This window comes from Peromyscus californicus, unplaced genomic scaffold (assembly GCF_007827085.1).
Source record: "Peromyscus californicus insignis strain IS unplaced genomic scaffold, ASM782708v3 Scaffold_6__1_contigs__length_162567912, whole genome shotgun sequence".
Classification (NCBI taxonomy): Eukaryota; Metazoa; Chordata; class Mammalia; order Rodentia; family Cricetidae; genus Peromyscus; species Peromyscus californicus.
Genome location: NW_026294584.1, coordinates 72,277,098 through 72,299,679, shown reverse-complemented (window position 1 = coordinate 72,299,679; position 22,582 = coordinate 72,277,098). Strand labels below are relative to the sequence as shown.

The 22,582-nt window shown below is 43.7% G+C and overlaps 2 protein-coding genes across 5 annotated transcripts in view; one reads left to right on the top strand and one right to left on the bottom strand.

Annotated features, from left to right (window-relative positions):
* Plekha8 (pleckstrin homology domain containing A8) overlaps positions 1-2,941 on the bottom strand; it is a 56,093-nt gene extending 53,152 nt beyond the window's left edge. The window contains exon 1 of the mRNA XM_052719279.1: positions 2,660-2,941. Within this exon, the coding sequence (XP_052575239.1) occupies positions 2,660-2,699 (40 nt within the window). The 5' untranslated portion in view covers positions 2,700-2,941. The remainder of the gene's footprint in view (positions 1-2,659) is intronic.
* Fkbp14 (FKBP prolyl isomerase 14) lies at positions 2,273-22,379 on the top strand. 4 transcript variants are annotated; one of them, XR_008214206.1, is made up of 5 exons: positions 3,048-5,227; positions 8,427-8,578; positions 11,209-11,336; positions 17,449-17,916; positions 21,040-22,379. XR_008214206.1 is itself a non-coding variant. In XM_052719281.1 (4 exons), the coding sequence occupies exons 2-4, from the start codon at positions 8,512-8,514 to the stop codon at positions 17,605-17,607; spliced, it is 354 nt and encodes a 117-aa protein (XP_052575241.1). In that variant the 5' UTR covers positions 2,273-2,411; positions 8,427-8,511; the 3' UTR covers positions 17,608-19,814. The 4 variants fall into 4 exon arrangements, 2 of the variants coding, with proteins under 2 accessions (XP_052575241.1, XP_052575240.1); XR_008214205.1 differs by lacking the exon at positions 21,040-22,379 and adding an exon at positions 18,662-19,814; XM_052719281.1 differs by lacking the exons at positions 3,048-5,227; positions 21,040-22,379 and adding an exon at positions 2,273-2,411 and having other exon boundaries at positions 17,449-19,814.
* Positions 22,380-22,582: the final 203 nt, after the last annotated feature.

Sequence of the window (22,582 nt, the reverse complement as noted above, 5' to 3'; positions counted from 1 at the left end):
TACACATGCCTTTAATCTTAATACCAATCATGGAAAACCTGGAGGCCTATACAGACAGGCTGTGAGGAGGCGGTCATGTGGTTGGGTTTACAACCAATGAGAAGGCAGGACAGGAACTCTATATAAAGACTTTAACACAGGGGTAGCTCTGGTTCGGAGAGGTAGGACCACCGCAGGAGGAAGGGTAAGTAAGGTTTTAGCTCTTACTTCTGACCTCTTGGCTTTCTTCTTTGCATTGGTTCTGTGTTTCTTATTTAATAAGAAGGTTGGATACATCTACATATACCCATAGATCAGTGCATTGTTTAATACTTATCAGAGAAGTTTCTCAACATTGTGGAAGTCAATGAACACAGAGACCCTCAACTGGTCGATGTGTGGAGACTTAAGAGACTGGAGTGCTCAGTCCTAAATGGAACAAACACATCACACCCTACCCCTAAGGCTCAGGCATCTTAGTGGAAGAGTAGGTGAAAAGACTGTCAAATTCGAGGATGGTAGATAACATCAAGGACACAACGGGACAGTTGCTCATAGGCACTCAGTGACTGTGACAACACCCACAAGACTTGTGCAAGCTCAAGCCAGACAAAATCCCAGCGGAACTGGGGGCAGGGCATGAAATCCCAGCACTAACTGAGAAACTACTGGCATCTGATGGTGGCTCGGAGACGGAGAGTCAGTTTTCCTTAATGGTATGTTCCCTGGCAGGCCCCCACTGGAGAGTGTTTGGGCAACACTAGCTAGAGGAGGAAGAGGAGGAGGAGGAGGAGGAGGAGGAGGAGGAGGAGGAGGAGGAAGAGGAGAACTTCAGGTTGTGTAGGGAGTATTGGTGGAAAAGGTGGATTTGGGAGGAATTGGAGAAAGGGAAGCAGTATGAATATGATCAAAATAAGTTGTGTGACATTCTCAAAGAACTAATAAAAATATTTTAAAAACCAAAGCTTCAGAAGCAAAAAAGGAGTCACGTCTCCCCCGAAGCGCATCATTCACACTCCAACAGCCCTTTGTGGGAGACCAACAAGCCAAGGAGAGCAGAGGAAGCAAGGACCCCCGTGACCTTCCTAAGTCAGAGCCATTCTCTCCCAAAGTAAGCTCACTGTCCAGTGAAAGACAAAGTGCTGAACCACAATTCTCAGCATACCCAGAGGAGCAGCCAGGGGTGTGAGGGCCTTTAATGACGGGCGAGCTGGCTGGCAGGCCCAAAGAACCAGCAGCTATGGCTCCAGTGCCATCCTTAGGCTGCACCCAAGAACCACTCAACAGTACTAAGAGCTCTAACCCAGGGGAGAAAAAAGTAGACTCAACATCAAAACAGATGCTATGGGCATCCCAGAACAAAGATTCCCAAAGACTCTTCTGGAAAAATCTTGGCCCAGTGAAGGATACAGAAAATGGGGGGAAGGAGCATTTTATTGCCCAAACTTCCATACAGAAACGGGAGGAAAAGGAAGAAGGGCATTAAGTTGGGGCTGGAGAAGAAAGTGCTGTGTGTGTGTGTGTGTGTGTGTGTGTGTGACAGCAGGGGGTGTAGTTGATGTAAGGATTTACCATTAAGATGCATACACTACCTCTCAGAGTTTAGGACAACCTCAAAAGGCGAATGGCCTGGTCAAGCCTCCTCTCCTCAGATAAACAGCATGCTAATGGGCTCCCAGAATTCAACATACTGAAGTCCATTTTGGAGTAATCCGCATCTAACCTAATCTCTCTGCTGACATCACTGAAGATCCTTGAAATGAAGGCCTTTTTAAAGGCAACGCCTCCCATCACTCCCTCTGGCAGTGATCAAAGGAGAAAGAAATAACTCAGTGCTAATTACTGCGCTACCCAGAGAGAGATTTCAGGTACAGGCCGACAGGTGTACTTCCGCCTGTGCTGTGCTGTGACCTCCTCAAAGGTACAGTGCCAACTCTTCCCAGCCACGTCTGTCCTTACAACAGAACTGCCCCATCAAAGGGTGGTGGGGAAACTCCAACTCTAGCTCGGAAGATTTCTGGTTCCTGCATTCTCACTGACACGTTCAATGTTAACCCATTTCCCATAATAAAAAGTTTAACTTTAAAAAACGCATCCAGCACAGTTCATATAGCATATAACTTATTAAATATTATTTGCTGATCAGATGAAAGCAACGCTCACTGAGGATCATCTTCACGGCTGAGGAAATAGTTCTAACTTCTAGATAGTTGCGGAAAGTGCTTCCAAGAGCTAGAAGGGGGCAGGGTGCTATTTTTAAGCCATTGTGCTGGGCAAGGCAAGGACACGGTTGCTAATATCTGCATTCATTTTATGACAGAGTCTGGAACAAAAGAAATACTCGGAGAGAAAAGCCGAACGCCAGCGCACACTTCGGGGGCTTCCGACTGCGGAGCTCCGCTACCTCGGTCTGCAGGGGGATGACCCTGAAGGTGCGTAGGGAGAGTCTGTGGAGACTCTAGAATACCAGGGGCTGCTGGCACTCCCTCGGCACCTTGCCACAGGCCTAGGGCCCAGGCGAGGCCGCCCCCCACCCCACCCCCGCGCCCAATTCGCGAGACTGGGGTGGACCCCGTGGCGGGCCCGGGGTGCCGGCTGCACCCCAATGTCGGTCCGGGCCGCGAGCCGGCGGAGGGCGCCGCCTGGCGCACCGCGCACACGGAGGCAGGCCCGCACTCACCGCTCAGGTAGTTGGTCCACTTGTACAGCACGCCCTCCATGGCGCCCGCGGGCCCCACGCCGCCCCGGCCCGCCGCGGGGACACCCGACCGGCCTCACATCCTGGGCCCGGGGGCGGGGTCACGGCGACAGCCGAGGAGCACCAGCTTCGGGTCCGAGGTCTGCGCCTGCGCCTGCGCCAGGCGCGGTCGGTCGCTGTGGACGAGGCGGAGCGGCCGCCGGAGCGAGGCGAGGGAGGCGCGGCCCCTGAGGCGGCGGTCGCGGGCAGGCGCCTTTCCGCGGCCACGGAGCCCACAGCGCCCGCCCCGGCGCGCTCGCGCATGCTCATGGCGCCGCGCGCGCGCGCGTGCGCGCCCCCTCCCCAATCCGCGCCGCCGGGGTCTGGCCGCGCCGCCGTGGGGCTGGAGGGCGGGGCGCGGATGCGGACGTGGGTAGCGGATCACCCCTGGATTCGAGTCCCCAGGGGTTCAGCTTTGAAGGTCAAGATTGTCAGTGTAGAATGATTCGGGCCGAGACCCGGAACCCTCGGATGAGTCAAGTCTGTACGGCGTTTCCGGCTGCACTCCGGTGCAAGGCGCTATCCAAACTGCAGGGCCTCTTGAGCGGTCTTTGGACAGCTGGCGTTGACTTCACCTGGGGTTCTGTTAAAAATACCATCTCGCCCGGGTTCCAGACCTTTTGGATCAAAGTCTGCATTTTCGCAAGCTCCCCAAGGGGGATGCCTATGCACATGAAAGTGTGAAAATGCGCTGTTGTTAGGATTTTTAGCCAAGAAAAGTGTTAATCACAGGTTGAGTGGAAGGGAAATGTTAGAAAGAGCACAATCCAACCCAAATGCTAATGTCACAGAAGTATGCTCTGAAGTGCTAGGGTGTGGGCATTTTGTTTTTCCTTAATGTAAGGATGACAGGTTTAGTAAATAATATATAACTTAATTGGTTATTTACTTGAACTGCACACCTTGCTTAATGCCCTATTCGCTTTTATTTTAATCTAGAGATCCTCGTTTGATGATTCCCAGTTTCTTTTCGGGCCACTACAATGGACTAGTTAGGGCAACAATGTAAAACTAGGAACTTGAAGCTGTGTAATTTAAACACGAATGCTATTTCTTCTTTAAAGAGAGATGCCCTTAGCCAATATTTACTCAATGCTAAGGCCACTCAAGTGATGAATCATAGCAGTCATTAACAGTGATGTTTGTGGAATGAATCGTCTAGTCTTAAGGTGGAGTGCAAATTCTTTGTGGCCAAGTGGCCTTAAGCAGGACACTAACTTCTAGCCTAAATTTGTTTATCTTCTGTCCCAGCTAGTTTTATGCCAGTTTGACACAAGATAGAGTAATTTGGAAAGATGAGCTCTGAACCTTCATAAGATTTGTCTGTAGGCAAGTCTGTAGTGCATTTTCTTAATTACTGATTGATGGGGGAGGGCCCAGCCCATTGCGAGTGGTGTCATCACTGGGCAGGTGGTCCTGGGTGCTATAAGAAAGCAGGCTGAGTAAGCCAGTGAGCAGCATCCCTCCATGGCCTCTCTATTAGTTCATGCTTCCCGACTCTTGTCTTGAGTTCCTGTCCTGACTTCCCTGGATGATGGACTGTGATATGAGGTGTAATCGATAAAAATCCTTTCCTCCCCAAGTTGCTATTGGTCATGATGTTTTAACCCAAGAATGGAAAGCCTAACATAGACACTGTCTAAATGGTAAAAAAAAAAAAAAAAAAAAAAAAAAAAAAAAAGTTAAATTAGTGAAGATCTTGCACCAGAATGTGCTTTATGAACTTTAGCATTCTTACTCATCCTTAGAGTTCACGTTCTAAGTTAGTAAGCCACGGTACTGAGCCATTGTTTGTGGTATCTTGGAGGTGGGTGCTCTCCAGTATCCGGTCTTTCCAAAAGACCCTTGTCACCTGGCCCGGGGCTCTTCAGTGGCTCAGTTGGAGCCCTTCACGAAGCCCTCCCCCAAGGAGTTTCCTGATAGCTCTGCACTAAGCTGCTCTCCCAAGGAGGGAGAATTTCTTAATCCACGGGCTCTAGGACTTCTCGGAGAGGCTGGATCCGGCGGTCTGACCCAACACCACTCCGAAGCACTAGACTGTTGCAGCGCCATTGGTTGGAGAGGAGCCTGATGGACAGCACCGCCAGCCAATGGAAGACAGCTCTTCCAAAGCAGTCGCCTTATCAGAGCCAATCACGTTGGGGTGGGACTTTAACTCTTTAAAGGAGAGTTCTCAGTGTGTGGGAAAGTTGGTAGTGAAAGTGCCACGTCTTCTTGGGAGGGTTGAGGGAGTCCTGAACTTACCCGAGGCCGACGTCGCTTTAGGCACATTTTAACTCTATGAAGTCGGGGGCCCTTCCTCTGCTTTGGTAACATGAGGTTTTTCTTGTGGAACGCGATCTTGACACTGGGGGTCATGGCTGTGAGTGGAGCTTTGATCCCGGAGCCAGAAGTGAAAATCGAAGTTCTCCAGAAGCCGTTCATCTGCCATCGCAAGACCAAGGGAGGGGACCTGATGTTGGTCCACTACGAGGGCTATTTAGAAAAGGACGGCTCCCTGTTTCACTCCACGTAAGTAATTATGCCTCTTAGGCAGAACGATAAAGGACCCACCCAGTCACACCAGCCCTCTTGTAAAGCTAACAGTTCCTTTACCTCAGAAAACAGAAAAAAACTGAAACACCTGCTTACCTTTGGGGGGGAAAATTGTCAAAAGCCAGTTCTAGAGAACAAGGCCTTGAAAGAATTTTCTGGAAACATGTAGTCTTCGTAAGTTAATTTCCTTTAACTTTATTCTTTATAAAATTAGATCTAGAATATTTGAAGTTTTACAGAAATACTTAGGTTATAATTAAGCAGTAAGTAGAAAAGGCTTAACAGAATTTTCTATCTCAAACTCCATTCCTTAGGTAAAAATACCTGATTCCACTTTTAATTGGGCATAAGAAATACTAAAATGTGTCATTTTGCTTCAAGAGCGAAATGCACAATCATCTATTGGCCCGCTTCTAAAAGATGCACAAGTGCTATTTCATTGACCTGTTTAACTTTCTGGCAGGTGGCATTTTGGTCAAAGTACAGGATGGTGATTTCAGGAGTCATTCCTTCTAGAAACTCAGGCTTCATTGATGGAGTAGGTGTGGTTATAGAAGTCATAGTGGGAGGATTTCCAGGTGCTTTGCGCTAGCATTTCTTTTCTATAAACAAAGAAAGGCGGCAGGTAATGTTCACAGGTGTAATGATTTCCATTCTGAAAGTATTTAATGAGCACTTCCTTAGGGACATTCAGAAAGTTCACCTTCTAACCATCTGCATCCATCCATTCATCCAGCCTGTAAACACTCACTAAAAGCTGCATTTCAGGTCCTGGAGATGCAAAGTTTGCTAAAAACAAGTTCTGGTCCTCCAGCAGTACTCCATGTGTAGGGCGGGGGAGATAGGAAAGGACTCAGTTGGTGGAGAGTGCAGAATGTTGAGAGCACTGGCAAAGTGTGGGGAGCCTGTGGTTAGTTGTGCTGAGCGGGGAGGGTAAAGATGGCATTCAGAACAGAAGAATAGCCAGGAAAGTGATGAGTGGAGATTATCAAGGTGGAGCTGGAGGAGGACTTTGCAAATGAGGGAATCATAGGAGCTAAGCCCCAAGCTTTACCTCACCTTAGGTCCTTAGATTGGTTTTGTTTTAATAAACTGCTTTGAGACATGGTCTTCTGTGAGGCCTGAGGGTAGTGGATGACACTTCTCTCTGAACACTGTTCTGGTAAAAGGTTCCCAAAACAGGTTGTCATCGCTTTGTCCTTGCCAGTAAGGCCAGGGCACAGCAGTTAGTAACCGATACTGTGACATTGCACTTCAAAATTTCAGTTACATCCTTGCTTTCAGTCTGATCTCTCTCCTGACTAGCCTAATTTCTTTCCCACCTCAGGGCCAACAACCTGGGCAGATATTTTGTAGCAGTTCACTGCTAATGTTCTGGTACTTGGGGAGGGGCCTGTTGTCATGCCGCCATTGATGTAAAGTCTTAGGCATGGCTTACTGGGTATAACTGGTATATTTAATGGAGAAATACCACTAAATAAGTCTCCGAAGAGTGTTTTGTGTTGCCAGAACCATCATGTGTGATGACTAGCTTAGCTGTAATAAATGTGGCCAAATGTAGTCAGTGCAGATGATTGCGGCTTCTCCATTCTTTTTGCCCCGTGATCATGAAGGAACATGCAGTACCACAAGAAGGAATGCCATTTACCCAGATTTTGTAACCATGGTACCCATAAACCTAGCACAAGGACATTTTATTCACACCAAAAAGTTATCCTGAAATAAAACACTTTCTTTGCTCTCTAGTAGTTGAACTAAGCTGGCCTCTCAGGATGCTAGGACATCTTCCTGTTCCTTTCCCTTCCAGAACTTGAGGGGCTACTGCTCCAGGATTTTCTGAGTAGCCCCATCGTAGATCTTTGGAGAGGATCTGGGTGTAAGTGGAGATTTAGGGGGAAAGCAGCCTTTTCCATGCATCGGAACCATCAGTCAACTGGCCATCAGGAAGGCATGTAGACAGGAAGGAAGATACTCCTGTCTCGGGGCTGGAGAGATGCCTCAGTGGTTAAGAGCACTGGCTGCTCTTCTAGAGGATCGGGGTTCAATTCCCAGCACCCACATGACAGCTCACAACTGTCTGTAACTCCAGTTCCAGGGGTTCTGACAACTTCACACTAATGCACATAAAATAAATTTAAATAGATTTAAAAAGAAAGAAAGAATGGACTAATTACTTTGTAAAAAACAAAACAAAACAAGGAAGAAAAGAAAAGAAAAAAACATAAGATACTCCTGTCTCTGTGTCTGGGTACAAATGAACCTTCATGTTTTAGCAGTAATTCTCCTAGCCTTTTATCTTCCTTCTCAAACTCAAGACATTCCCTGAATTTTTCCCTCCTGGGAAAGTATAACTTTGTCATTAAGACCTTGAACTGAGAGGTTAGGTATATCTGAAGTCAAATGCTTGTACACTTAACCTCCATTTTCTCTGTACAAAGGGATAATACTAGATTAGCTGGCCCTCTGTCTGCAGGTTCTGTGTCCCTTGATTCAAATCAAGTATAGATCTAGAATATTTGAAATGTGTGTGTGTGTGTGTATGTATGTATGTATGTATTGAACTCTTGCAGACTTTGTATTGTCATTATCCAATATAACAGCTATTTATATAGCATTCACATTATAGTATGTATAATCTAAAGATGGTTTAATGTATACAGTAGGTTATGTGCAACTGCTGTAGATTTGAGCTCCTTGTGGTTTGAGAGACAGAGGATCAAATCCTGGGGATAATCTTCTAAGAATACTTATCAACAACAGGATTATCACTGAAGTTAGAGACAAATTTGCAACAATACTTGCTTTAAAGTACATGTTCAAATTAATTGTTATTATTATTTTTACTATTTCCTCTGCCCTTCTCAGGCTGACTCAATTTATGAATTTTGCATCAAGAAAAGTGAGCAGGGAATTAATTGAATTGCTATGAAGTAAACTTGGGTTTGTGTGTTTCCAATCCAAGAATGGCTGTTTTCTTTAGTTTCCAACGTCATCAGCTTAACCACTGGTGGGTAGACAAAATGAAGCATAGCAGTGATCATTGTTTTAAAGTCACGAAAAATATCTCTCATGTATGGAGTGCTCATCTAGCATTCATGGGACTCTGGCTTAAATTCCTAATGGGGGAAAAAAGATCCAAAATTATTTAAATTCGGATATGTTTTCTTTCTGGTAGCCACAAACATAACAATGGTCAGCCCATCTGGTTCACCCTGGGCATCCTGGAGGCTCTCAAAGGCTGGGATCAAGGCTTGAAGGGGATGTGTGTGGGAGAGAAGAGAAAGCTCATCATTCCTCCTGCCCTGGCCTATGGCAAAGAAGGAAAAGGTAAAATTGTGTATCCATCACTGTTGTGCGTCTCTGAATGTTTCCTCCCTCCCAAATGGAAACCCACCAACTCACTTTAACAATGCAACAAGAAAGGCCATCCAACAAGTGTCTTGATGATTTGGACCTTTGGAATATAGATCATTGGATATAATTTGATATGTGGCTGTGTATATATATGTAGTTTACAGCCGGGAAGTCTTCCACACTGTCGATCTCATTGGGAGTCCTTTCATTCTTGCTTTCAAATATATCTGTAAAGTTTTCAATAGCTTATTTTAATTTTACTTACTTATTTTTGTGTTTTCAAGACAGGGTTTCTCTGTGTAGCACTGGCTGTCTTGGAACTTGCTCTGTAAATCAGACTGGCCTTCTAACTCAGAGATCTGCCTGACTCTGCCTTGTGAGTGCTGGGATTAAAGGTGTGTGTCACCACTGCCCAGCTCAATAGTTTATTTTAAAATAATATATTGACATGAATTAAAAATAATTCTCCTTGTATTGCAAGCTGGCTGGCTGGTCCACACAGTTTTTGTGCCAACTGGATCCAAGGCACAGATGCACCCGGTGTTTAGGCTGAGTTTACACAGCTCTCCAAGGGCTGTTTGGTGATGCTTATCAGCTGGCCCCAGATGTCTCTTCACTGAAATCTGCTCTGAGCCAATGGCCAGATCTGAAGAGACAGGTTAGTGGACCAGGATGTCTACCACTGTATTGTTTCTTACATTAAAGTGATTGAAACCAACCTGAGTGTTATCATCAGAGGTTAGCCAAATATAAGCTACATATGAAATGTGTGTAACGTAAAAGTAGCAAGTAGATTTTCTGTATGACCAGCTTTCCCTGTGAGTATAAGGGGGAGTATATGCACACTGAAAGTGTATCACAATGAATAAAATATTCATAGTGTATTGTGATTCTGAGAATTATATTCATTTCTGATTCTATCTTCCAAATTCTCTTTGAAGAAAATGTAGTACTTACACAGTGAAGAAAAAATTGTGAGAAGCTATCAGAAGCAGATAGAGAATCACTCTGATGTGGTTTAAATAGATTTCACACCATTCTTCAGCAAAGCATTTCCACTGACAAAGTAGGGACCAAGATTCCTTGCCCCGGTTTCCTAAGGAGGTTAAGTACTATATATGAATATGATATACTCCAAAGTAGGACTGGCTATCTAAGCCATGGTCCACAGGCTTGGTTATTAACCAAATTCAGTTCTGATTATATTCTTCACAGAAAGAAATCCAGTAGTTAGGAAAAAAGGTTTCCCTAGTGCCTAGATGTAGTCTTTCTTTCCTGTGTCTTTGTTCTTTTACTGTTAACTTTATGTATGCAGCGCGGTCGTAGTTGTCCATGCATTAACTCAGCTGTACTTCATAGCATGCAGTCATTCCTTCAGTGTCATGAAACTAATTCTTCTACTGTGTATTTGCCACTAGTTTTGTAGTGTTTTAACACACGCTTGCATGCCTCCTTGGAAAGATACCAGCTTTCCCACCGACCTAAGTGCATGTCCCTTCCCTGTCTCCATCATGAACGGTAAGCTTTGGCTCGCACTGTGAGTGTTATCCTCTTAGAAACTGACTAATGGCCTTTCATGAAACTTTGAGGAAAGTTCCATGGGGACATAGCTAAGACTTGTTTAATGAGTGTGCCCAGACCTTTCTATTAAATAGAGTTATAAGAAAGCTAATTTGAAAGTTTGAAAAAAAATGCCCCAAATTACAAGAAGAGTTTGTTTCTTTGATTATTAGTTGGGCTTTTTTGTTTGTACCTGAGATTTTAACAGGTTTGTTGTTGTTTTGTTTTGTTTTTTTAAACTCTTGAAGATTTGTTAGCTTCCTTTACAGAAGTTCATTTGGATTTTCCTTTTCTGATGAAATGTCTTCAACAAATGCATGAAGTTCTATGTCAGGGAGGTATTTCCTAAGTTGTTGAAAATTTTGAATGTTCCTTTATTATTTTTAAGGCCTGTAAGAAAATTATATCTTAATAACTTATATCAGGCTCTTACTATTTACTAAGAATAATACTTAGCATTTTAGTTTTGCGTAAGTTTTTGCCCTTTATCCTTCTCATAGACTCCTAAGGCAGAAAATGTTATCAATCTCATTTTACAAAGAAGGAATTGATGACTAGAGGCAGCAGATGTGAACAGAGCTCACACTGTTCTATACTGCCTCCCAGTGGTAGGCATAGCAGCACCAACCCTGTGTACTTGAAGGTCAAGACTTTCTGATCTAAATTAGTAAATCTCTTGTAATATAATTAAGTCTGAATTGCTCAAAGCCCTTTAAAAGTCATTCTTGACATGTAACATGAAGGGCCTTAATTATATTTGAAACTTAGCATCGGAGCTTTTGGGAACATCTGCATATGTGCATATGTTTTATCACTACTCCACACTAGAGTCCTTTGTTCTGCCAGTTTGGGTAACTCCTTCTTTAAGTCTGCTTTTCTTTCCCGGGTAAAGTGTAATTATAGAATGAGTGATTTCCACCGCCTGCGACAATCCTAGAGGGCCTTTTCATTTAATGTAGTTAAAATGTCTGTTACCACAATTGATTTTGTTATGAATACTTTCAGATCTTCTAAATAAAAATTTCCCTATCTCCTCATATCAGGCAAAATCCCCCCAGAGAGCACACTGATATTCAACATTGACCTCCTGGAGATTCGAAATGGCCCAAGGTCCCATGAATCGTTTCAAGAAATGGATCTCAATGATGACTGGAAACTCTCTAAGCATGAGGTGACCCTACCCTCTGCCTCTGTCCTGTTTTTCTTCTACTCTTCAGAAATACATTAGCTGCTGGGAGAAGGAAACTCCGTTTTCTTCAGTGGAGTGATCCTGAGTGTTAGTTGTACTCCAGGGCAGGCCCCATGCTCAGGAGTAGTGGCCAACACAAATCAGACTCCATGGTTTTTAATGGCTTTTTTCTTTTTTTTTTTTTTTTTTTTTTTTTTGGTTTTTTGAGACAGGGTTTCTCTGTGTAGCCTTGCGCCTTTCCTGGAACTCACTTCGTAGCCCAGGCTGGCCTCGAACTCACAGAGATCCGCCTGGCTCTGCCTCCCGAGTGCTGGGATTAAAGGCGTGCGCCACCACCGCCCGGCGGCTTTTTTCTTTTTAAGAGAGAAAAGGAACATGAAATTGGGTGGAGGGAGGGGTTGGGAAAAATATGATAAAATATACTATATAAAATTCTCAAAGAATAAGTAAATAATAAGGAAAATTTCTTTTTATTTAGATAAAAAATTATTCACAGCTTTTCCTAAAGTGCTTCAAAAGTTGCCTTTTTTGTAGGCAACCCTTGCTTAGGGAACTGTGTTGACTGAGAAAGCATGTCCAGTCTCTGGCCACTTCCTTTTTCCCTCTGCTTAGTGTTGACTGTGTCTCGTCTTCACCCTTGGCTCTTGGGAAGTTTCGTTTTTTCATGACCGTTCTGAGTGTAGGAGAAACATGTAAGTCCCGAGAAGTTCCCCATGTGGACAGTTCCTGTTTGAGATGGCGGGCTGGCTGTGAGTGTGTTTCACAGTACTCTCCAACACGCAGTTTACGTGACCAAGTTTGTTAAGTTAGCTCCTGGGTTTCTGGATTTTCCACAGGGGGATCTTCCTCAGCCATCTGAAGTCCTAACCTTTGGGGTGGGAGGAAGAAGGATTTCTCCACATCCCAAGCATTCTCAGTCACTGGCTTTTGTAGAGAAGGAAGTGGAGGCAGACACATGCCCTGCGGTTCCTATTATAGACCCCAGTGTGCCATGTCCGGGTGGATGGATGCTCAGTCTTTTTTTTTTTTTTAAGACAGGGTTTCTCTGTGTTTTGGTGCCTGTCTTGGATCTCGCTCTGTAGACCAGGCTGGCCTCGAACTCACAGAGATCCTCCTGGCTCTGCCTCCCAGCGATGTTCAGTCCTTTTTAATGTTTTGATGAGTTTCTCTCTCAGAGCCAGGAAGTGGTGTCTCAAACAAAGTTGTTGGGAGCCAAGAGATCTTCCTGGACACTAGTGGGTTTGTTTCTTTGTAATTTTGTTTTGCTGTGTGTTGTTTTGATTGAGATAGGAGCTCCCAGTGTTCAGGCATGCCTTGACTTGGTGAACCTTCTGCCTCAGCTTCGTAAGCACTGGGATTTAGAATCTGTGTCACTGAGTTTCATATGATGTGGTGTTAACAGTTACATACCTCCCCCAACACCCAAGATAAGTTGTAATTTTCTCTCACTAAAAGAAATTATGTAACATATTCTTGTGACTTAAAAAAATCAACTGATACAAGTTAATATATATTAAGAAGTCTTGGGCTGGGCATGTAACTGAGTTGGCCAAGCACTGCTTAGAATGTGTAAGGCTCTGAGATCACTCCTCAGCACCTCAGAAAACAAAACAAAAAAGTGTGTTTATTGTGCCCATGTCATCTTCATCCTTCACTGGATCCCTCCACCCCATCCAGGTTTATTATTTTCTAATGTATTTTTCTGGTGTTTAAGCAAATATTTATCATTAGTTGACTTACACAAAAGGCAGAAAAAAATGTACATACTATTTAGTAGTTTCCTTTATTCACAAACCATATCCTGAGATGGATATAATAACTTCCGTTTCCTCCTCCTTGCCCCCTTTACCTCCCTTAGCCCTCTCCTTACTTTCATTCCAACTACATGACATCACTGTACCCTAAACAAATGCTATCTGTTTACATGTCAGAGTTTGCGGAGGGAGGACTGAGATCCCTGGTCCAAGTTGGTGGAGTAGGGATGTGATGACACGTGATGGTACAGGCTGGGTTGCATTTTAGTGATTCATGGGGGTTGCAAACAGCATTTTGGCTATATGTATATTTATGTGTGTGGTTTGTATATATGGTTCATGCCTGTAAATGTGCAGTGTGTACACCCAGGGGTGTACATGCAGAGGCCAGAAGAACAGGACATTGGGTGTCTCCCCTATTGCTGTCTGCCTTATTACCTTGAGATTCTTACTGAACCTTTGGCTAGGCTGGCTGGCTAGCAAGCTCTTGGGATCTCCCCTTTTCCTTTCCACAAAGCTGGGGTTACAGGTACATGCAGTTTCTATAGTGCCGGGGATTTGAACTTGGGCCCTCATGATTACACAGCAAATGGTCTTATCCACTGAGCTATGTCCCCAGCCTTGGATTGTGTTTTTAAAGACAATAGGAAACTATAGCATAGGCACTCCTACGAGACTCTGCTTTGGTTTTCAAGTTTGCAGGGTCCTGATCAGATCCTGCTGATGTGGCATGGTCACAGCCAGTTACATAGTTTTTCTACTCATAGCCATGGGTTCAGATGAAAAGGGAGAATATAATCTTACTTTAGAAGGCGTGTCTGGAATTCTGACTCGAAACCAGTGTATCCAAAGGCAGCCATCCTTCAGGCGCGCAGCGTTGTTTGGATTCTGGCAGGAGCGGGCAGTATGCATGCACTGTTGACCCAAGCTGGCCGAGGAGCACAGCTACAGGACAGTTTGTCCCAACAGCCACTCTGTAGGCCACGCTGCTGACTGTGCCTTATTTGCTTATTTGCTCCATCAGAGAAAGCTCTGTTCCTTGGCAGCCACTTTTGACAAAGCTCTGGTTATTTGCAGTGAATTTCGGAGAAAGGTCTATTGAAGGAAAGCCAGAAATACTTAGAAGCTCTCTGGGGAGAATACTGGAAATGACAAAATATTTTTTTCACAACTGTTACACAGGCATTAGGTGAACTTAAGCCAAGCTCTTGTCATGACTTGACTCGTTTCTAGAGGTTCTCTGATAGGGCCAGAAAAGCATAGATTTGAGGCATCCCCCATACACATGTTTCAGGGATCCAAAGTAGAGAAATTTGGAGAAGTCCCAAATGGATATGGCCTTCAAAATCAATTTCCTTATACGCCTAGTCATATATTAGCGTGGGAATTCTGCTGGTTAGAATGGATGCGCTGTCTTCACGGTGCACGCTTCTTACAGAGCTTTGCTCTGGGGAGTTGCTGCCCCTTTGTGGAGCACAGTGGCACCTACGGAGTGTGATCTTGTGCCCGGTAGATCTGCGTTGCCTGCGTGTAGCCTGTGACAGACAGTGGCCAGCTGAACTTTCTGTGGATAAGCACATTTTAGAAATTGGAACCAGAGGAGCAGTGGGAGAATTTGATGAGAGAAAAGAGGTGACCAGGCAGGGGCAAAGGGGGAGGGGAGGAAGTAGAGGGGTGACTTCTGTGGTGAACCACTTAGAAATAAACCCTGGACAGACTTAGATGGGGCACGATGTAAAAGGTGTCAAGCATATTATGATATCTTTTTTGTTCTCCTAAAAATTGGCTTTTCTTTACGTGATTTGATTCTAGCACATAATTATTTCAAACCTCTTGATTATAAAAGTTTAGAATCTTTCTAAGAGCATTTTCTGATATGTATATATAATTTATATATATTTTAAAACAGCTTTTGATTAATATAATTTTTTTGTATTTTGTGTGTGTGTTTTTTTTAATTTTTGTTTTTGTTTTTGTTTTTTTAATTTGAGAAAGGGTTTCTCTATGTAACTAGCCTCGATGGCCTAAACTTACTATGTAGACCACGCTGGTTTCACATTCAGAGATCCATCTGTTTTTGCTGGCATTAAAGGCATGCACTATCATGCCTGGCAGTATAGTATTTCTTATTACACACTTATCTCTTAGTTTCAGCAAAGTGAATTATAGCATTCAAGTAAGCCAGGAAACATGTAGCATAATTTGTTTAAAGTTGTCTTTGGTTATTGAGAGTCAAAAACAAAAAAGTACATAAAAACTTCAGTTCACTCAATGGGCGGTGGTGGCACACGCCTTTAATCCCAGCACTCGGAAGGCAGAGCCAGGCGGATCTCTGTGAGTTCGAGGCCAGCCTGGTCTGTACAGAGCGAGTTCCAGGACAGGCACCAAAACTACACAGAGAAACCCTGTCTCGAAAAAATAAAACAACAACAACAACAAAAACAAGAATGTGTCTCTTGGGATGGAGAGATAGCTCGGTGGTTAAGAGCACTGGCTGCTCTTTCAGAGAACCCAGGTTCAATTTTCAGCATCCACATGGCTCACAACTGCCTGTAATTCCAGTTCCAGCTGATTCAATGCCCAATGGCCTCTTTTGACCTCTGTGGCATCAGGCACGCATGTGGTGCACATACAGACATGCAGGCAAGCACTCATAAAATAAAAATAGATCTTAAAAAATTTCCTCTTCTATAAGTTAAACTTTAAAAGAACATTAAAAAAATCAAATCTCACCAACTTCTGGAAGATTTTATGATGCTAATAATCTCTTTAAAGTATTTTTTCAGTAGTTTTAGTATAATGCTGTGAAAATGTTAGCTAAACCTAGTGAACAATGTAATAGGCATGGCATATTTAAACATTTTTAAAGTTATGTTAATTCTGTCAACACTTTAAAATGCTGCCCAAACATTTTTTAAAGCCTACATTTTTATTTTCAATTAAATCTATACAAGAAGCAATCTAAAAGCCGAATTGAATAAAACACCAAGACAAACATGAAATTTCATAAAACTTAATGTCCTGTTTCCTCTACTTTCAGTGAGTGCATGAGCACATTTGCCATAGGCATCCCATGGTGAGCAGATCAGTCAAGCTAGTTCACCACCATGTTTGGTTCTCTTGAGAACATGAGATGTCACACGAAACGCTGTGTCAACGAGACTGTACTGTGTGGAGTTAATAAATAAGGCATTTCTGTCCTGAAGAATAGTAATAAATACCATTCAGAGTCAGAGAGTATTGGTAGATAATCCAGGAATTAAAAATGCCCCTAGATGGGAGATGAGGAGATAGCTGTTGGTGGAGTGCTTGCTACTCAAGCGTGATGACTTGAGTCCCAGACCCAGAATCCAAGGTGGGACAAAAGTTGGGTGTGGAAGCGTGTGCGTATAATCTCAGAGCTGGCAGGAGGAGACCGGGAGATCCCTGGAGATTGCTAGCCAGTCCCAGTGGCTGACTCTGCCGTTCCAGGTGAGAGACCATGTCTCAGAAAACAAGATTCTGAGAAATGATATCTGAGGTTGACTTCTGTATACATGCATGCACATGTGCACACATGCACAACCCCACTTGAACAAGCACATGTACAAACACCTCAGAACACACACAAATTTAAATGAGCTGTGAAATAAACATCCTTAAATGTTGACTTCTTAATGTGCAACTATGAGAATGAAAGGGAATCCGGCTTAAAACAAGCAAACGGGCTGGGGAGATGGCTCCATGCCTCAGGTGCTTGCTGTACAAGCATGAGGACCTGAAATGGGATCCCTAGTACCATGGGAAAAGCAGAGTGTGGTAGTGCATGCCTGCGATCTGCCTGCGATCCCAGCCCTGGGGAGGCAGAGAGACAGGGAGCTCCCTGGGACTTGTCAGCCAGCCAGGGTGGAGATCAGGGAGTTCCAGGCTCAGTGAGAGACTGCATCTCAAACAGTGAGGGAGTAAGAGTGATGGAGGGACACACACACACACACACACACACACACACACACACACACACACACACGCACGCACATGCACACATACGCGCGCGCGCACACATACACAATTTTTTTTAAAAAAGGCAACAAGGCAGGTAATAGGTTTTAATAAAAACGTTGTATTTGATACAAAGATTATGTAAATATATATGTGTGTGTATATATGCATAATACAAGCCATTATTTTCACTTCTGAAAACTATTTGATGTCTCCATCATACCTGTAAAGCAAAGGTTGTTTTAACTCCTTTAGGAATGGGTCACAGAGTTGTTTTGTACTTGCTCTATATCATTACAGTGATACAATGTGTGTGGATTATTAACGAGAGCCAGTTGTTAACGAGAGCTGTTATTTTCTAGGTTAAAGTGTATCTAAAGGAGGAGTTTGAGAAGCACGGTGCAGTGGTCAATGAAAGCCACCATGATGCTTTGGTGGAGGATATTTTTGATAAAGAAGATGAAGACAAAGATGGATTTATATCGGCTAGAGAATTCACCTATGTACATGACGAACTGTAGGGACGCACCTGCCATTGTATATGCGTCCATCTGTAAAGGGAAGGCGGCACCTTTAAAGAAGTTGTAGTTTTTAACATTAACATTCTGTTCTTGCTTTGTTTGTTTTTAGTTTTATATTATTTTCTGTTGTTTAAGAAACCCCATTGACTTTGTAAATATCCACATATTTCTGTTAAGTTATTGGGAAGAAACAGTCATCTTTGAGTGGAAGACTTCTGGGCTGTTCCCATGTTCGCACGAAGCTTGTTCGCTTGCTTCCTTCTAACGGTGACGTATCGCAACTGGAAACATGCCGCAACCTATGAGCAGGTTGGAGCACAATCAGTTCCCTGCACTGCGGCCTCTTTCTGTTTCCTCTAAGTTAGATGACTGATGTGTTTAAAAGCTTTTACAGTAGTCCAGGGCTTGCTACTTTCATGTTATAGTGAAGTAGCCTTTTCTTTACCTGCCTTTGAGTCCCTGCTTGAGGAGACCTGTGGTGGCCCCTCATTCCTTAACAGTTATGGCCTCACTGTGGAGATGTGCAATGTTGGATGAATGATGGAGTTAGCAACTCATGAATAGGTGTGCATTGAAATGTTCTGCCAAGACTTCATAGTGGCTAATGGCCTAGTAAAATAAATCAGACAAATAATTTATGTGTTTGTTTCCTTGTGATCAATGCTTCAAACTATGGTAGGCATGGCAGAGAGTTGTATTTAGAGTCAATGTTTACTTTAAGGCTACCAGATTAGCCTCCTGGTTCTTTAGTGTGTAAAGTTTACAGCTGGTATATTACTTTGCAGTAACACTAAACCATGAGAGAAGTTGGTAAATCAACTAGACTTTTCCTGTTTCTGACTCATTGAAAATGAGGCCGGCCTATACCAACTACTATCAATACACTTATCCTTGGTTTGAAAATTGATTTTTATCATTTTATCTCAAATTGGCTTCTAAAAATGATGACTAATTCTGTTTTTCAAATTGATTTTAATCAAATTGGTTGTTAGCTTTTTTTTTTAGAGATTTATTTATTATATATACAGTGTTCTATCTGCATTTATGCCTGCAGGCCAGAAGAGGGCACCAGATCTCATTACAGATGTTTGTGAGCCACCATGTGGTTGCTGCTGGGAATTGAACTCAGGACCTCTGGGAGAACAGCCCATGCTCTTAACCACTGAGCCATCTCTCCAGCCCCGTGTTATCTCAAATACTTACAACAGACTTCCCAGAGCTCCATCTGTTAGAAATAGTTTCTCCTAGTTTATAAGAGCGGATCGAGTGCACTATTGTCCAGCTGTTGCTGTTCTGATGCCCATGGGAAGCTGCTGGTCTTACAGTAGTTCTTTCTGGAGGAGAGGGGTTATCTGGAAGTTGATTGAGGAGCTCAGCGCTGGTGGTTAAGCTGTAGATGTGCCTTCTGTCCCTGAGTTCACTTTTTTATTTTCTGTTAAGGAAGAAGCAGCGAGTTTGCTTGTATCTGTTGGGCCCCATTTCCCTTTGCGTCTTTACCCCCGGGGACAGTTCTGGCTGTTCCTGGCAGGTCACAGCTCTCCTCAGGATTCAGGAATGTGTGTTTTCATAGAATAATCATCACATTGACTCTGAATTGCCTCAGTCATCCTCCACCCCCTGTGACCTGTGAGAAGGTTCAGATACATGTCTTAGTTCACCCATTCCTATCACTTCCTGTTGTTTGTAGAAGTTGCTAATTATGCATTGACCTTTTCCCCACCAAAACATGCTATTGGGAAGAACATACTCTAAGACCTGTTCTTGAAGATGCCGGGTATAACCATAAAATGGTTGTCAGCATTAGCATTTTTTCTGAACCTGGGGAGGCTGTGAGAAGGCCTGTGACTGTCATGACAGGACAGTGGTGTGGCTTGAAGGCTGCTTTCACCAAAGCTGCTGCCGCCATCTGTGCTGGAGCAAGGACAGAGAAAGAATCTTGATTATTCAATTGTATAAATTTGTATCAGTCCTCAGCTAAACATTCAAACAAGTATGAAAGAAAGATATACCAGTAATAATGGTTGTATAAGCCATCTGCCTTTTTTTTAATAGCAGTATCTTTGCACCCTCCCGTTAGTGGGAAAAATCAAACACCAACTGTGACTTCACATGTATGTAATTTGACTCATAACTGTTCCATGTGTCATATTTAAATTTCTATGTCTATGTGATACTCTTTGTGAAAATAAAGTTTATTTGGGAAACAATTGGTTTTGTAAAAAAATGTTTCGCATATGTACATGTGTGTGTTGTTTGTATGTGTATTCACATATGTTGAGGGCACAGATGTGTGTGCAGGTACAGGTGTCTTCCTGGATTTTTCCACCTAATACGTGAAGGCAGGATCTCTCACTGAACCTGGAGCTCTTTCGTGTGGCTATCCAGCTTGCTCCAGGAGTTCTGTCTCTGCCTCCCATATAGTGGGGTTACACCTAAACCGCTTTGCCCACTGGCCTTTTTATGTGGGTTCTGGGAAGCTGATGTGCAAGGCAGGTGCTTTACCCTCATTCACCCCCTCAACCCTGATTTTATGAAAAAAAGAAAAATATTAAAGTAGCTTTGCAGCTCCCTCCCTGTTTTTTCCATGCTAAGGATTGAGTCTTCTGTATGCTAACCCATTGATCTACACCCATAGTTCCTCTCCAATTTTATTCTAGGTTTCATGATAGAGTGGGAAAGATGGACAGTGGCAAGAGATGGGTAGAGGGATGTGGTCTGTCTTTGAGCAGCTGCTCTGTTGTGGTTTGCCAGGAAAGCTGTTCCTTCAAATTAACATTAAACCTTGAGCATTACGGGCAGTTGTTGATGAGAATGTCACACAGGGCTTATGGTAGGGAAGACAGGAGGGCGGGTGTGATCACTGTTGTTTAGGTTTGGCACTTGACTGTGTGTGTAGCAGGTGGACATGATTTCTGCCTATTGAGTAAATTAGTGTTATCAAATGCCTTATGTGATTACACGGAATGCCTGAGTTGGCACAAATAACAAGAAGCAATGATTTCTGCTGCAGATGAAGCCAGTTAGCTGTTTGGATGTTTGCTTGTGCACATGAACTGTACTTATTCATGAAGTAAATTAGTTCCACAGTGCTGTTTAGAGTTCCGCATGCTCCCTGTCTCCACAGAACTGAACAATGTGTATGTGTGTGGGGGGTGGGGGGGTGGTTCTTGGTGTTTGAAAAATTCCAAGTGGGGGAACAGTTGATTTGATGACATGTTATGGGGGAAATTCCTCTCACCTTTTATTTAAAAAGGAAAATTAGCACTGTCATGAAACCTCTAGGGAAAAGTAACTTCTTTTCCAAAGATACAGAGCACTTAGCTGTGGTCTTTTTGTTTTGTTTTGTTTTGTTTTATTTACTTTTTACCCACTTTAGCTTGAATTCCATTCTAAATTGTCAGCCATTATTTTAAATGTGTATGCCTTGTACAGGAATATGCTGCAGCCAAACTGCTTCCATCTTCCAGAGTCCAACTGGGCCTGCCCACCAAAGATCTTCACAGCTGGACTTGTTGACTGTTACTGACCTTCCCTCTTGGAAAGATGGGGCAGGAGGATCATGGGACCCTCACCTGACTATCCAGCCACCACCACCACCCAACCAGTTGTATGCAATTATAACCTAACTGGATGTGGCCTTGGGGTCTCTGGGAGTGGCTAGAGGATAGAGGGTGGGAAGGAGGAGGGAGGTCTCATCCATGCAACTTGCAGAGCCATCGTCCTTACTGGGTGCACATCTCCAGTGTGGCTGCCATGCTCCTACCTGTAGCCCCTTGTAGCACGAATCTTAAAAGTTCTTATTAATAAAAACAAACCCGGAGCCAGGTATTGGAGTGAACGCTGAAAGATCAGAGAGACAGAACCAGCCACAGCCAACCTCACTTCATCAATTCCTCAGCTGATCTCATTTCCTCAAACTGGAAGCCTCTGTGTCCTCATTCGAATGGATCTCAGCTGAACTGCTGTTGAAAGCCTAAAAGCTTAATCAGCTCTAGTTCTTGGTCCTCACGCCTTATATACCTTTCTGCCATCTGCCATCACTTCCTGGGATTAAAGGCATGAGTCACCATGCTTGGCTGTATCCTTGAACAGATGGATCTCTGCCTCTGGAATGCTAGGATTAAAGGCATGTGCTACCACTGCCTAACCTCTATGTTTAATATTATGGCTGTTCTGTTCTCTGACCCCTAGATAAGTTTATTGGGGTGCACAATATATCAACTACAGCCCCTCACCCATTGCTTTGTAAGCCAGCCTGATAAAAATCATTCATTGGTACCCGAGTGAACTTTGAGGGAACTGTACCTCAGTTTGTCATTGGGACTTTAGGAGGAGGGGTAGATGCTCTCTGGCTATCTGTAGAATTCATATGAATATGATTTCTGTATTCCCTTTAGTACAATAAACCCCACAAACTCTAACCTATATAACAATATGAGTTAATATGAGTTTGGGGTCTATTTGATAGGGTTCTTTTTCTGCTGTCTTGGGGATAGGATGATGGAGGGACAGCTGAGCAGCAGAGTGCTTTCCTGGCATGTGGAAGGTCCTGGGTTCAATCTCTGGAACCACAAAGAGTTAGACAATGCTATTTTTCTGTCTTTCCTCTTTACTCCTGTTCCCTCAAGTTCCTTGCATTAGGACTGCAGAAAGAGCCTGGTTTCAGAGCTCAGTCCTCAATACAATGAAAGGCACCCTTCATTCCTAAAGGTGGCAGGAATCTAACAATGGTTCCTTCCTGTGGAACGCATTATCATTTGTGGCTTTTTTTTTGTTTTGTTTTGTTTTCGAGACAGGGTTTCTCTGTAGTTTTGCGCCTTTCCTGGAACTCACTTTATAGACCAGGCTGGCCTCGAACTCACACAGATCCACCTGGCTCTGCCTCCCGATTGCTGGGATTAAAGGCGTGCACCACCACCACCCGGCTCATTTGTGGCATTTTAAAAGTGGGCATTGCTGATTTCTTTCCTAGGAA

What these genes read in the sequence shown, in the direction of transcription:
- Fkbp14 (XM_052719280.1), top strand. Translation starts at nt 5,031, where the DNA reads ATGAGGTTTTTCTTGTGGAACGCGATCTTGACACTGGGGGTCATGGCT. An exon ending in GGCTCCCTGTTTCACTCCAC is followed by an intron (nt 5,228 to 8,426) that starts GTAAGTAATTAT and finishes TCTTTCTGGTAG; the next exon opens with CCACAAACATAACAATGGTC. An exon ending in GGAAACTCTCTAAGCATGAG is followed by an intron (nt 11,337 to 17,448) that starts GTGACCCTACCC and finishes GTTATTTTCTAG; the next exon opens with GTTAAAGTGTATCTAAAGGA.